The sequence below is a fragment of the Vespa mandarinia genome, chromosome 15, assembly GCF_050613455.1.
Source record: "Vespa mandarinia isolate Hongniang chromosome 15, ASM5061345v1, whole genome shotgun sequence".
Lineage (NCBI taxonomy): Eukaryota > Metazoa > Arthropoda > Insecta > Hymenoptera > Vespidae > Vespa > Vespa mandarinia.
Genome location: NC_140824.1, coordinates 4,607,953 through 4,623,758, shown reverse-complemented (window position 1 = coordinate 4,623,758; position 15,806 = coordinate 4,607,953). Strand labels below are relative to the sequence as shown.

Genomic DNA, 15,806 nt, shown 5'->3' with positions numbered 1-15,806 from the left:
TGATAATTTTTTTGTTGGACTTTTCTTTTTCTTTTCTTTAGACACAGAAAGAAAAATGAAAAAGTAAAATAATAATAATAATAATAATAATAATAATAATAATAATAATAATAATAATAATAATAATAATAATAATAATAATAATCGTCTACGTTGAATGGGCCAAGAGAATAGTTCTTAAGTCAAGATTCTGAAAAGCGATTACTCCTCCTTCAAATCGGAAAGACCTAATTTCTTCCTGGATTTAAAAAAGAAAAAAAGAAAAAAGAAAAAGAAAAGAAAAAGAAAGTAATAATAATCGGCCTATAAAATGTTTCCAAGAAAGAATTATTTTTTATTATGAGATAGAAATTTAATGTGAATTCACGTGTAATACCATTAAGTGATTGATACGAATAGAGCACATGTGTATCGCACAAGCGCGATATTTTTAAATTCCGTTGCGAAGCAAAAATATGTTAAGACATTCAATTTCGAGTTCTCGAAATATAATCATCCGTTACATTTTCCATTACGTCGAGAACAATATAAAAAAAAATTGCGCGTCAAGAGATATGAAAACAAAACCAAAAAAAAAAAAGAAGAAGAAAAAAAAGAAAAAGAAAAAAAGAAGAAAAGGGAGAAACAAGAAATAAAAGAGAGAGAATAAAAGATAGAAAATTAAATGAATCCTCGAGAATGTAGTGAAGCATTACGAAGAAAGGTTCATGGAATTATTTGTTTCGTATGACTTCATATATCTGTAAAAAGTAAAAAGATAAAAAAAGAGAAGGAAAGGTGGGGAAATTAAAGGTGTCAGGGACGAAGGAAGAGAGAAACTAAGCGAATAAAAGTAAAATCGGAGATATATATATATATATATATATATATATATATATATATATGTATATATATCTCCCGGCGGTGAGGTACATCTCGGATTTTAATTACGAACGTTTAAGGGACGTTTAATTAAATCACTCGAATTACTCGGCCCTTTCAGAGGAATGCACGGCGGATAGGTGCAGCAAAGTGCCATGCGCCCATGGTGGAAAATGTCTGACAACCGGTGGTGACACTGCAGTGTGTCTCTGTCCCCTTGGATACACCGGTGATCTCTGTGAGACTAGAGTAGACCTTCAGGTAAATACACGCACGTACACATACACATGCGAACGCACACATATATATGTTTTATTATCGATAATTTCTCTCCTCTCTTTTTTTTTTATTCTTTCTTTTTTTTTTCTTCTTCTTCACACACAATTGCATTGTACATGATGTGCGTATGTATACGTTCCATTTTAATAAATATAATAAAAATTACTAATGATAATGAAAATTGTCTGAATCACAAGTAGGTGCGCGCATACATATGCTCATAAAATCTGAAAGCATAAAAGAATGTAAATATTTTATTGTTTTTCTAATTTATTAAACTTTTGAAAGAATATCTTTCATAACAGATCAGTTATGTGTCTCAGTGAAAATATGAAAAATAATAACTAGAGAGAGAGAGAGAGAGAGAGAGTGAATGAGTTAGATTTATCCTTTTTCGAAAAATACTTTTACCAACGAGACTTTTATTTAAGACACAAAATTTCCAAATTTTTATATTCTATATTCGCTCGAATTGTATATAGTTAGGCACTTACTTAATGTAGGTCTCTATAACTCGACGGGAACACATATCCCATAAAAGAAAAATTTTCTAATGCATCTTTCCTTTCGTTACTTTTATTACTGCAGTATTCCGTTCATTTTATTAAAAAAAAAAAAAAAAGAAAAAGGAAGAGAAAAAAAAGGAAAAGAGAAAGAGAGAGAGAGAGAGAGAGAGAGAGAGAGAGAGAGAGAGAGAGAGAGAGAGAGAGAAAGAGAAAAGAAACGTTCATAAGTTTTTAATATTTTCTAATTTTTTTATTGGAACGAAGATGACGACGACGATGACAATAATAATTTGCAAAGTTAATGAAAATTATTATTTAAGAGAATTTATATCTTTCTTTTTTTTTTTGCGCATAATCGATTTTATCGATTTTACTTATTATTCATTTTTCTCTCCTTCTTTTTCTTCTTCTTCATCTTATTCTTTTTCTTCTTTTTCTTTTTTCTCTTCTATTTCGATCATTTTATTCTCTCTCTCTCTCTCTCTCTCTCTTTCTCTCTCTCTCTCCCTCCCTCTTTCTCTCTCTCGCTCTTTCTTTCACACTTGAAGGAAAAAAAGACACATTCGTAAAGTTTCCCGGATCTTCGGCTTTTCTTGGTAAGAAACCAATGTGGAACATACTTTCATCCATTATTCAGATATCTGGAATCCGTCGATCCTGCTGGATGGATGATCGTACATGTGATATTAACTTGTTAGAGAAAAAGAAGAAATATATATAAATTTTCATATAACGCGTTATCGCATAATAATATCGCCTAAATAATGGTTATATAATTGATCGAAATTAAAAAAAGAAATTAATAAAATCTATCTAATCTAATATTTTAATTTCATTCTCGTCGAAGCATTTATCATTTAGATTATTATTTCATTGTCGATAATTTTAAAATTTTTTGACAATCGGTCATTTTAAAAATAGATTCGTTTTAAAACGAACTATCGATTGATGCCGAACGTTTTTAAAATAGAAAAATTTGATCGGATGGACTTTTCAATTTTTTGCCATTTATTAATGCAAAAATATCGAAAGATCTTTAAATTCAAAGAATATAGAACTATGTAAAAGATGATGGATTTATTTTTCTCATTCTTTATAACTTTTTTTTCTTTTTTTTTTTTTTTTAATTTTTTAAGGATAGCAAATAGAGTTTCACCGTATTAAAATTTGTAAGAAAGTTAACAAGAGATGGAATTAAAATGAGCGATTTAAAATCTGAGAAAGAGAGAGAGAGAGAGAGAGAGAGAGAGAGAGAATGAGAATGAGAGAGATAAAGACAGACAATTCGTTAGCAAGATAGCTTTATCGTTCCGATCGAAGTATGCTGATTCTAGGTTTGAATAATTCTCGGAGTTTACACGTTCAACTCTCCCTCCTGACTAGGTGTAGAATATTCAGTTGGTCTTTGTCGATATTTCTCGATGTTGATTTGAGAGAAGAGGTGTACGTCTTTCTCGGTCACGTTTTAGGAGATTGCTCATATAAACGGTACACTTCTACGCGAGAATAAAAAGAGTTAGGCGATTAGATAAATAGATAGATGGATAGTTGAATGGATAAAAGTAAAACGTTGCAAACATTCATATAAAGATCTGATTATTAACATTAAAGCAAATGTTTTTGACTAATAGGTTAACTCGAGTAAATATTAGAAACGTTCGACCAACCGTTTATCTATAGCTATAGGCTGAATTTCCAATTCATGGTTTACATACGCACGAAAACATCTATACACGTCTGCTTACTCTCGTACGAACGTACATACAAACAAGCAAATATAGATACACACACACACACACACACACACACACACACACACACATATATATACACATCTACATTCGTACGTACATACATGTCCATTCATAGTGAATGGGTTCGTGAATGAGCAAACATTTAGTTTCACTGAGCATGCGTTTTAGATGTACGTGCGAATTAGAAGAGATTTATCCTGTTATAAAATAAACATATATATATATATATATATATATATGTTTGTATGTATATATGTATGTATGGGGGTGTCAACCTTAGTTGAATTTGATCAAAAATATTTTCTAATAATTTTCTGAATTATTCCTGAGAGAAACGATAACAAATATTTGAAGTATACTTTCGATCAGACGATATCAGATAATTCCTTTGTATTTTATCTTTTGTTATTGAACACGTTTCTCCTGTTGACACAATAAATTTACTTTAGTCTTAACTACGTTCTTTCTCTCCCTCTCTCTCTCTCTCTCTCTCTCTATCTATCTCTCTCTCTCTCTCTCTCTCTCTCTCTCTTTCTCTGTCTATCTATCTATCTATCTATTTATCTATCTTTATCTCTATCTGTATTTCACTCAACCAATCGAAAATCAAAACTATTTTACTCGTATTTAAAACAAAACTATAGATCAGAGTAATAGCTCTTTCGATAATGGAAACTAACTCTTATCTTCTTGTTAGCGTGCGAGAGTTTCTAGCAATCGAGACGATAAGATCGCATTAGAAATCTTGAAAAGTTTTCTTTTCGTAAAATAGAATACGTCTTTGGACGTCGATTCCTTTTCGATTTCGATTCTATTTTCTTTTCTTCCTTCATTTTTCTTTTTCCTTTTACTTTTTCTTTTCTTTTTTCTCCTTTTTTTTTTCTTTTTTCTTTTTTTTTTTTTTTTTTACATAGAAGATAAAGTCGAAGAAGAAAATGTATGAAAAGTTTTGATGAAAAAATTCTTTCCCTTTGCAAACTAGTTCCAAAGAATTAGAGTTTCTATGAAATTTCTTTTGAAAGAAACGGTCATACGTGTTACTACTTTTTGAATCAATGTTTCTTCTTTTTTTTTCTTACTTTGTTTCTACGTAGAAAAAAAATACATATATATATATATATATATATATATAAATAAAAATACATATATATATATATATATATATATATATATATATGGGGAAATTAGATCAGCAAGGTAAACATGATTTTAAGATAGTAATCGTCGTCATGTAGGCTAGAATCTTTAGATCCTGCGTCAAAGCCTTTACTCAACCCAATTTCGTTTTATGAACGAGAGAGAGAGAGAGAGAGAGAGAGAGAGAGAGAGAGAGAGAGAGAGAGAAAGAAAGAGCGAGAGAGAGAAAGGGCACTGACTAACGAACGAACCTTGACACTAATGGCCGAGTATTTGCCTTACACGTAACATCCACTTCCGCAGTTTTCGACCTCTAACTTATTACAGCGATTAACAGTCTTAAAAGGATTTCTGACATTGTCTGCGTAGGGAATAAATGTTCTATAGGAGAACATTCGGAGATTTACAATTAGGAACACAAATTACGAAAGTGTATACAAGTCGACGTATTTAACGATAATTTATTATCGAGAAAAATGATTCAGCTAAAAATTTTATACGGTTATTTTATTAACAGTTAACGTACGTACTTTAATCTATAATCGTCGTAATTTATAATCGTTTTCACGTGGATATTATGATATTTTCATAGTTTCTTTTTTTATCTTATCAGAGATATATGTATATATGTTATCGGAAATAGTATCAAATGTTATAAATCTGAATAATAACGAATCAAAATGAATAAATACTATCTACTGATCTAAATATTTATGTGTGTGCTTAAAGATATTAATATTAAATATATTATATGCCTCGAGATAGGCAACACTCTTCACTCATTGATAATTACGGTTGCAACTGTTATCCGTTGGTTAGAAACTTTTGGTGCAACTCCTCGTGATATGCAACCTTTCGTGCGTACATGTATAATAGTAATATAAATCAAGTTTTTCAATGATAGATGGAACGAAGTATGACGTGATAATAAACTTTCGAACGAATAAGATACATCTGACATATAGATAAATATTTCTGTAAATATTAATAAATAATAGATTATTGAAGTATTATTAATTGATTAATAAAGATCGTACGCCCACACACAGAGACACATTTAAAATTTCAAATAAATCAAGATGAATAATTATTTCTGTATTATTAATGACTATTTATCCTTTAATTTTTATAGGTACCATCGTTTAATGGGTCATCCTATTTACGTTATCCAGGATTAGGTGATGCTTCACTCTCTTGGTTAGAATTATCCGTGACCTTAAAGCCTACGGCTCCCGACGGTGTTATCATTTACAATGGGCATCACAGCGATGCTTCTGGTGATTTTATCGCTCTTTATCTTTCTTCGGGATACGTACATTTCACCTTCGATTTAGGAACTGGAGCAGCAAGCCTAAGGTCTATCGATTTCTATATTGAAACGTTTAATTATAAACCATTGTTATATTTTTTTCTTTTTTTTTTTTATCTTTCTTCATTATCTTTTCTCGTCAATAAAAAATATCATTAATATTCCGTTACAAAGTATGCCGTTTGGCATAATTTTATAAAAAAAAAAAAAAAATCACACCTAATCGTGTCATTGGGATTTGTCATTATTAATTTGATTTGAAAAATTAAAAAAGAAAAAACTGTCTCACTTATTATCATTGTTAATTTTAACTTTTATTACTATTGTTATTATTATTATTATTATTATTATTATTATTATTATTATTATTATTATTATTATAGTTATTATTATTATTATTATTATTATTATTATTATTATTATTATTATTATTATTATTATTATTATTATTGTTATTATTATTATTATTATTATTACTATTATTATTATAGTTATTATTATTATTATTATTATTATTATTATTATTATTATTATTATTATTATTATTATTATTATTATTGTTATTATTATTATTATTATTATTATTATTATTATTATTATTATTATTATTATTATTATTATTATTTTAGAAGCGACAACCCAGTTCATTTAGGAGAATGGTTAGAAATCAAAGTATCAAGGACCGGTCGTTTGGCATCTCTCAAAGTCGAGGACGATCCAATTCGAGAGATTTTGGCACCAGGCGCATACACGCAATTATTTTTACCATTGAATCTTTATCTCGGTGGTGCACCATCGCCCGATCTCTATTCGCTCAAACTTAAAACAACGAGCAGCTTCGTCGGTTGCATTCAAAGCGTCATTCTTAATCGACGTGAGGTAAATTGAAATGAACGATAATAAAATGAAATGAAATTTCACAAAGAAATTTCATTAGATTTAACCGATAATCATAAATTTTCGATATTACCGTTCTATAGTTTAATATAATATATACGAAATTGAATAGGAAATTTTAAGAAAATAAAATCCATAATGAAATTAAATATTTCAATGAAATCGTGTTTATATCGTATTTTCGCACTAATTACAAATCATTATGAATTATCGATTTTAGCTTAATAATTGAGCTTTTAATAGTCCTGAAAATTGATAGTAGAACGTATCCAAATTAACGATAACAATCTCTCTCTTTTCGTCAATACGTAATTGTATTATACGATACAATTGCACATTGGACAAATAATATAATAATACGTCCAATAATGTACGTTCGTGAAATATCAAACAGACATATAATATGTTTACAAATATAATCTGGTAACAAAAAACAGGATACAATATGTGTTTACATATACATGATATCATTGTATGTTATTACATTCGTGTACTTTTCTCCTCTTTATTCTCTTGCATTTGTCTTTTTCTGTTTTTTATTTTTTTCCTTTCTTTTTTCGAAAAGTCCATTTCTCGTGAGTATTAGACATTTATATACATTCGCGTGTTACCTTTCAGATCGGTATCTTGGCTGAGGCCTTGGGTGGTATGAACGTTGGAAATTGTGGTCACGCTTGCGAGGCCAGGCCTTGCGGAGACGCTGAATGTCGACCTCTGCGAGATCGATTCACCTGTCGATGTCATGCCGGTGTACCCCATCCATGCCCAGCTTTGGATGATTATACGTTGTTAACGTCGATGCGTGGTAATAACGTCAACGTACCACCACCGACGATATTTAAAAATTCTGTGCCTAGTTTTACTGGAAGCGAAAGTTATCTTCATTATAATGACGCTGATACTATGAAGAGGTATATACATATATATATACGTACATATGTGTGTGTGTGTGTGTATAATATTTTCACAGATTTATCTAAATTATGTTAGAAAATAATAATCGACATTTATAATGTTGAGATTAAAGTTATTGGAAGAACATGTATATTTTGAAATGTTTATTTTAAATTATATATTGGAAAATATTATTATAATCTTTTAGAATCTTTATAAAAATTATAAGAGACAATATTTATGCACTTTAAGTATATGGATGCATCTTCTTATAATTTTTCTATTTTCCTTTTTTTTTTTCTCTCATACCTGAACAATATTTATTTTAAATATTTAAACTAATATTTAAAATAAATATAATATTTCTATATCACAATATGTATTTATCTTGAATCAACAAGAATCGTTTCTTTTTTCTGTTTTTTGTTTTTTTTTTTGTTTTTTTGTTTTTTTTTTTTTTTCTTTAACTTTAGGATAATAAGCTACAGAGTGGACATTAATATGAGATTCCGAGCTAGCAGTAGTAGCGGGTTGTTACTTTGGAGCGGTCGACATTCGGATCCTCAGGAACAAAAGGACGAAAACGACGATTTCCTTGCTCTTGGCTTGAATCAGGGTTATCTGACATTGGCGTATAACCTTGGCTCGGGTGAAGCCATCTTGAGATACAATCTTACAAGGTTGGACGACGATTTGTGGCATCGCATTAGAGCTGTCAGGTAAAATGAAAGAAAAAAAAAAAAAAAAGAAAAAAAAACCACCGAGGCAAAAAACATTACAAATGAGTCATTACGATGTACAAAATTATTAAGAAAAAAAAATATTTAATTAATTTCAGAAACGAGCAATGGGCGTCGCTCGTAGTGGACAGTGGTACTGGTGTATCGGCATCGTCGCCAGGTCAATTGAGACAATTAAACACGGACACAGGATTATACGTGGGTAAGAAAAAGGAAAAAAAAAAAAAAAAAGAAAAGAAAAAAAAAATATGAAAAAGGAAAAAAAGCACAATGCCACCGTTCGATAAAGTGTTTGATAAAAAATAAATATTGTTTAAAGGTGGTGCGCCAGATATCGTAAAGACAACAGGTGGAAGATACATGAAAGGTATCGTAGGATGTATCAGCGATCTGATATTAGATTCGGATTTGTCGGTACCATTGTCGTCACCTGGACAAGCGACCAATACACACTCGTGTATTCCTTGAAAAAGAACCATGCCGTTCACCTTCGAAATGGTAGGGCCTTTCGTAGACTATATCTAGGATATGAAAAAGAAATTTATTACCAGAAGAGACTTGACTTGACTTAACGATGGCGATGACGACGATGACGACGAGTCAAGGTCAAAGCGTTACGACCATAACGGAGCTCTCTCTCTCCCTCTCTCTCTCTCTCTCTCTCTCTCTCTCTCTTTTTCTCTCGCTCTCTCTTTCTCTCTCTCTCTCCTTCGTTTATCTGACTATCTGTCTGTCTCTTTTTTCCTTATTTTTATGATTCATTATTGCACGTAGAGAGCTTCTAAATGAAATATCTACCAAGCTAGAATTATATGGAAAAAAAGTATAATATATTCGAAGCGTCGATATTAAATTAAAAAAATGAAAACGAAAAAAATAAAAAAAAATTTATATATATATATATATACATATATATATATATATACATATATATATATATACATATATATATATGTACATATATATACATATATATATATATATACATATATATATATATATATATATATATATATATATATATGGTCGTAATACTTTGAGACCTGTCGATCGTCCAGCTATTAATTTTTTTTTTATGTTCTCCGTGACGACTTCCTATTGGTCCTAAAGAAAGAACTACAGTTACCAAAACGTCAAATGCACGGGGAGCTATTCTTTTCTTTCCCTTTTGTCAGATTTTATTTCTCTTTTCATTTTTTGTCTCTTTATTTATTTATTTATTTATTTATTTATTTATTTATTTATTTATTTATATATTTATTTATTTTGCGTTTCTTTCCTTTGCTTTCTCCCTTTGACATAATAATCCTTCAAGAATGATCGCGTTGATAATGCGAGCAGCAAATTTGTTAGATTAGGATCGTGAACGTATCGTAACGAAGGACACGAACATTCAAATTATAATTCTCTGGTACACGGAGACGCAAAGGTTCGTGGGCCTAAAGCAAAAAAAAAAGAAAAAAAAAGAAAAAAAGAGAAAAACAAAATAGGAAAGGAAAGGGAGAAAAGAAAAAATAAAAGGAAGAATATAAAGGAAAGAGAATATTATGAGCAAAGAAAGGATGAAAGAGAGGAAGAAAAGTAATGGAATAATACGGTGTAGGCAGGACAGAGAAATCCCTCCAATGTCAATTTTTATTAAACGCCCTCATACACCGTTAAGGTAATGGATATACTTCGATAAATATGAAGAATAAACGAAAGAAGAGGATGGAGATAAACGAATAAGAAAAGTAAAAACAACAAAAAAAAAAAGAAAAAAGAAAAACAAACAAACAAATAAATAAATAAATAAATAAATAAATAAATAAATAAATAAATAAATAAATAGAACAAGGAAGAATAAAAAATACCCGCGTCGTTTCAGGGTCATCGAATACATACGTATATAAATACATATATACATACATAAATATATGTATAATATTTATGTGTGTGTATGTGTGTGTATGTGTGTGTGTGTGTGCGTGTGTGTGTGTGTGTGTTTATAGATATGTACGTGTATTTCACAGATTTCAATTTTTCTTGACACGTACGTACATACATATATAAATACATATGTACATAGACGCGGATTGCCAGTTACATTCTACATATACCAACGACGATGATAACGATTATGATAACGACGACTATGATTATGATTATGATTAGGGCGACTATGACGACGATGATGATCTTTTTATCAATGTAGAATTTTTACGACGCAAATTTTCATATTGATTAAGAAGGGTGTACACCTATATAAACGCGTTCATAGTTCTTCATAAATACATAAATGAATAAATAGATACATACATGCATACATACATACATACATATGTACGTACGTACGTACGTACATATATACATACATACATACAAGTATAATTGTTTCGGTTTTATAACGTTTAATGAGCCGTGTCATTGCGATCGCTCTAATCGCCGTTTAACGAAGAAAAACTAAAGAAGAAAATAGAAAGAAAAAAAACTAACAAAGATCCTGATCCGTGTAGGATAAAATATATATTATTATATACATACACGATGGACCAAAAAATATTCGATCATCCTATAATCGGAATGATAAATGGAATAAAGATCGGTGATTACATTTACGAGCAAGAAAGAGACAATAATAGTTTGTTACCGTAACTATTATAGAAAGAAAGGAGAGAGATATATATATATATATATAAAAGATATATATATATATAAAAGATATATATATATAAAAGAAGAAGAAGAAGAAAAGAAAAAAGAGAAAAAATAAATAAATCGCGTTCGCGAAATAGATGTATTCTCAAAGGAATTTAATTTTCTTTTCTTTATATTTATTTATTTATTTATTTATTTATTTATTTATAATCGTTAATCGAGCAGACAAAAACAAATTCTCTCAAAGAATTAAATTTGTAATGTAATTTAATTTGAATGTTTTTAGAGATATATTTTTGTTCTTTTTTAAATCTCTTTGCTGAGCTTATTGCTACTTCTTCTTTTTTTCTTTTTTTGTTTTTTCCTTCTCTCCAGCATTACATACACACGGGCACACCATCAATAACATTGGCTGTAACTTATCGCAATATATATATATATATATATATATATATATATATATATATATATAATAAATGATTAAAAACAATAAAAAGATGCGTGTATAATAAAAGTCTCTCTCTTTCTCTTTTTCTCTCTTTCTCTCTCTCTCTCTCTCTTTCTCTCTTTCTCTGTTAGTGAGAGAGTATGAAAAATAAAAATAAAGAAAGAAAAAAAGAAAAGGAAGAAAGGAAGAAAAGAAGGAATAAACGAAATGAAACGTAAAACGAAATTAGCTTCGTTCGTTTCCTTCGATCAAAATTCGTATATACGAGAATTTTTTAGATCAAATCGCTGTTCATAATGATTTGAATGGAAATAATGATGACGATTAGAGAACTGATCCTAGGTTTATTTATTCATAGACTTACTAGGTATATATATATATGTATATACATATATATATATACACATACATACATATATGTATATATACATGTCTCATATCAACGAATGGAACAATGACGATGGACAAGGATTTTTAATGAACACTGACACATATGTATGTTGTATAGTTATATATTACACACGTACATATATGTACGATCCATTGAATCGACTTAAAATGAAGTAATCTTATTCGAATGGCTGAAAATTTAATAAAAGCAATCGGCTGATATGTCAATTTTTGTACGATTTAATGTTGATTTCTGTTAATTATGCGTATTTGATATAGTATATCAAAAAGTAGAATCATATAATATAATTAACGTAGTCAGATTATTGGGAAAATTATTGAATAAAAAAAAAAAGAAAAAACAATTAATACACACACACACATATATAAATATATATATATATATATACGTGCATACACACGCGGACACATACACGCATACACACGGACACACACGAGTACAATACATGAGAATCAATCGTACGAATAAAAGCACGCGACTACTTCAGTCGACTTTTGCATACGAATATATATACATACATACATACATACATACATACGTTTAAGTACACACACACGTTACAATACGTTGCTGTGGGAGTAAATAAAATAAAAGAAAAAAAAAAACGAAAAAAGAAAAACAAAAAAAAAGAAATGAAAAAGAAAAGAAGAAATGAAGAAAAAAAGGAAAAGTTAAAAAGAAGGATATATGATTCGTCGTAATAAATATTACAAAAGCGTTATTTTGCACTCACGCACGCACACGTACACACACATACATACACAAGCACGCGCGCACGCGCCGGAGAGAAAGTAAATATATACAAAAGTATTCGCCTTCGTCGTTTCTCACATGATTTACGCATTTTTCGCGTTATTTTGATATAAACAAAATTGAGGGCGGATGAATGGAAGGGACTGGGGTTAAGGTAGGGAGGGAGTGAGGGAGGGAGAATTTGTTACGATCGATCCGAACACACAATTTTGATCGTAAAGTCAAACGTCCTATAGCGCTTTTCTTCGTTATCCTCTCACAACTCTACCGTACTTATATACACGATATATATGTAAAAAAAAAATAATGAAAGGAAAAAAAAAAAGAAAAAAAAGGTTTACCTTTATATTCATACTGAAAAAAATGTGGTTCCTAGAATATCATAATATTAATTATATAGTAATAAAATATATTACTATGTGAACACACTTTGTTATGTTGGCGATTGACGATCGAAAATTACATACGTACATAAATATTAGTTGAACACGTGTAATCGAACTTCGATCTCTTCGAGAGAATCGCAGGAACAAAAATAAAAATAATATATATATATATATATACATATATATCTATATGTATATATATATATATATATGTATGTATATATATACATATATTTATGCATTTTATATATGGCTAAAATCTGTCCGCCTGTTATTATCATTAAAAACGTGCACGAAATGTCGCTTATCTCTCATCATTATATATATATATATATATATATATATATATATATATATATGAATGTATAAAGGATATTAATAATCCTTGGAATTAACTTGCACAGAAAAAGAGTGGAAAAAGGATAAATTTACGTATATGCAAGAGAGAAGCGATAGTTAAAATATTTTAGATTAAGTCGCATACAGATTTAATTATTATTATTACAGTTTAACTAAATAATTGATAAACATATAGTATGTGTATGTATATATATTTGATTAGTTTACAAGAAATTACAGAATTTCATTGATCGTTTCTGGTTTATATGCAAAAATGAAAATGGCATGTTGCGACGCCTGAAAGTAGGCAGTCAAAAAACAACACGCTCTGCTGCGATTTCAGTCGATGTTGCAGGTTTGCCCCTAGCTTTAGGCAACCCTCGTACGCGCGTGTACGCAAACAAACTCCGAGCCAGTTTGTTAGTTCGAAATCAACGCCGCGTAGGACGATCAAACATAACGAGGTAACTTTGTAAATTTGGAGAAACATTTTTTTTTATGCGACAATACGTTTTAACGAAACTAAACGAATTTAGAAAATGTTTACTTTTTTCTTTTCTTTTCTTTTTTTTTTTCTTTTTTTTTTTCTTTTTTTTTCTTTTTGCCTCTTTCTTCCTTTTTTTTCACTTGTTTTCCTTTTTATTCTATTTTCTTTTCCTTCTTTATGTAACTCTGTACAAAGCTATTAGAGAAACTTGTTGATTCATCTAATTTCAATTACAAAACATTTTTACGTTGAAGTCAGTTTCGTTGAAATACTCTCGATGCAAAATCAAAATTGAAGAGAATTAATGAAGAAAATAAATAAATAAATAAATAAATAAATAAATAAATAAATAAATAAATAAATAAATAAATAAATAAAAGGAGAGATTTAAGATGCTCGTAAAATTCACTTCTAGTCATTTATAGGATGGATATAAAAGCTAAGAAGTACGTGCAAATGCTTTTCATTGCAACTCCTTCTCTAGTCATATATAATATCTGAAATATTAATTGCTCATTGATATATTTATATATAAATATGCGTATATGTGTGTCAGTGATAATGACTATTGATCGAGGAAAAAAAAGAAAGGAAGAAAGTAAAGAAAATACATACGTACATAAAACTCATATTGATTCTTGATTTTGTGTTCCTTTTTTTTCGCTTCGATTTTTCTAATAATTTAAAATGAATATATATATATATATATATATATATATACATATATATGTAGAAAATTATTTTTTATAAATTATTTAAAAATCTCTTATCGCGAGAGAAAAGAAAAATGAAGGAAAAAAAAGAAATAAATAAAAGAGAAGAAAAATAAAAATCACATCGTCGTAATCACCCTGACACATATATTATGATAATCTATTATAAAGTCGACGATCCGTTTGAAAAGCTTCGTCATTTAATTGATAAAAATTTTCTATTGTGTCCCTCTTTATAATCACACCGACCAAACCGATAAAAATCGGTCTCCCAACAGAAATTGACCTTGCTCAAAGCTTTTATTAAACTATCGAGAGCACTTCGTTGTGGGCCGGCTATCGAAATTAGAATAGCAAAAGGATTGGATGCTTACCGATTAAACCTCGACAAGCACAACCCGCTCTGCACTGGTGTCCTTTATTACTAACGGAAACTCCTTAATCGAAACACTTATTATACAGGGTAACCTACTTTGATCTCTCTGTCGAACATTTCTCTTTGCTATTAAGTCAATGAAAAATAACGAAAAGGTACTTGAGATTTTGAGGATTTAGCAATATAATATAGAGAATGATTATACATTATATTATATACATAAGTCTATAAAGTGACTATCTCATTTCCTACGAATTTTTTCTTTTTTCGCTTTTTATTTCTTTTTCTTTTCTCTTTTTTTTTTTTTACTATTATTATTATCATTTTATTATTACATCTTTTCGAAATCTCTCTCATATCTATATCTATATTTATAATTAACGTTAGAATGAATTAATGGGAGCAATTATCATTCTGTCGACTTATTTCTCTTTCGGCAATATGGATTTTTTACGTGTCGTTAAATTCTTTTTCTTTTTAATTATCCAACACACACGCACATACGCACATATGTGTGTAATGATCACGTGCCTGAAAATTCGATTCTAATTATTCCAATAATTATTACAGCATAATTATGACCTTTTATTATTAAAAATGATTTCTTACTCGCTACATTTGCTATCGCGCTCTGTGAGATTCTTTTTATATCTTTATACAAAAGAACCCTTCAATTTTCTAAGTTACATACTTGGTCTATCGCACGATAAAAATGACGCGGAATTGGCCGAAGGGATGAAAACGAAAGAAATAAAAAAAAACAAGAAAGAGAATAGTTCATAGAAATTACTTTACCATTAGTAAATTAATTTATAAGTTGAATTTTTTATGACACAGACGAAAGTATATGGATATTATATATCTTCGTGTGTGTGTAC

At 29.2% G+C, this 15,806-nt stretch overlaps 1 protein-coding gene across 2 annotated transcripts in view; it reads left to right on the top strand.

The window, feature by feature from the left end:
* LOC118449696 (pikachurin) overlaps positions 1-9,241 on the top strand; it is a 41,662-nt gene extending 32,421 nt beyond the window's left edge. For both annotated transcript variants that reach the window (XM_085661637.1, XM_085661638.1), the window contains exons 9-15: positions 983-1,122; positions 5,670-5,893; positions 6,476-6,725; positions 7,362-7,654; positions 8,111-8,356; positions 8,476-8,579; positions 8,697-9,241. In XM_085661637.1, the coding sequence (XP_085517763.1) occupies positions 983-1,122; positions 5,670-5,893; positions 6,476-6,725; positions 7,362-7,654; positions 8,111-8,356; positions 8,476-8,579; positions 8,697-8,845 (1,406 nt within the window). In that variant the 3' untranslated portion in view covers positions 8,846-9,241. The remainder of the gene's footprint in view (positions 1-982; positions 1,123-5,669; positions 5,894-6,475; positions 6,726-7,361; positions 7,655-8,110; positions 8,357-8,475; positions 8,580-8,696) is intronic.
* Positions 9,242-15,806: the final 6,565 nt, after the last annotated feature.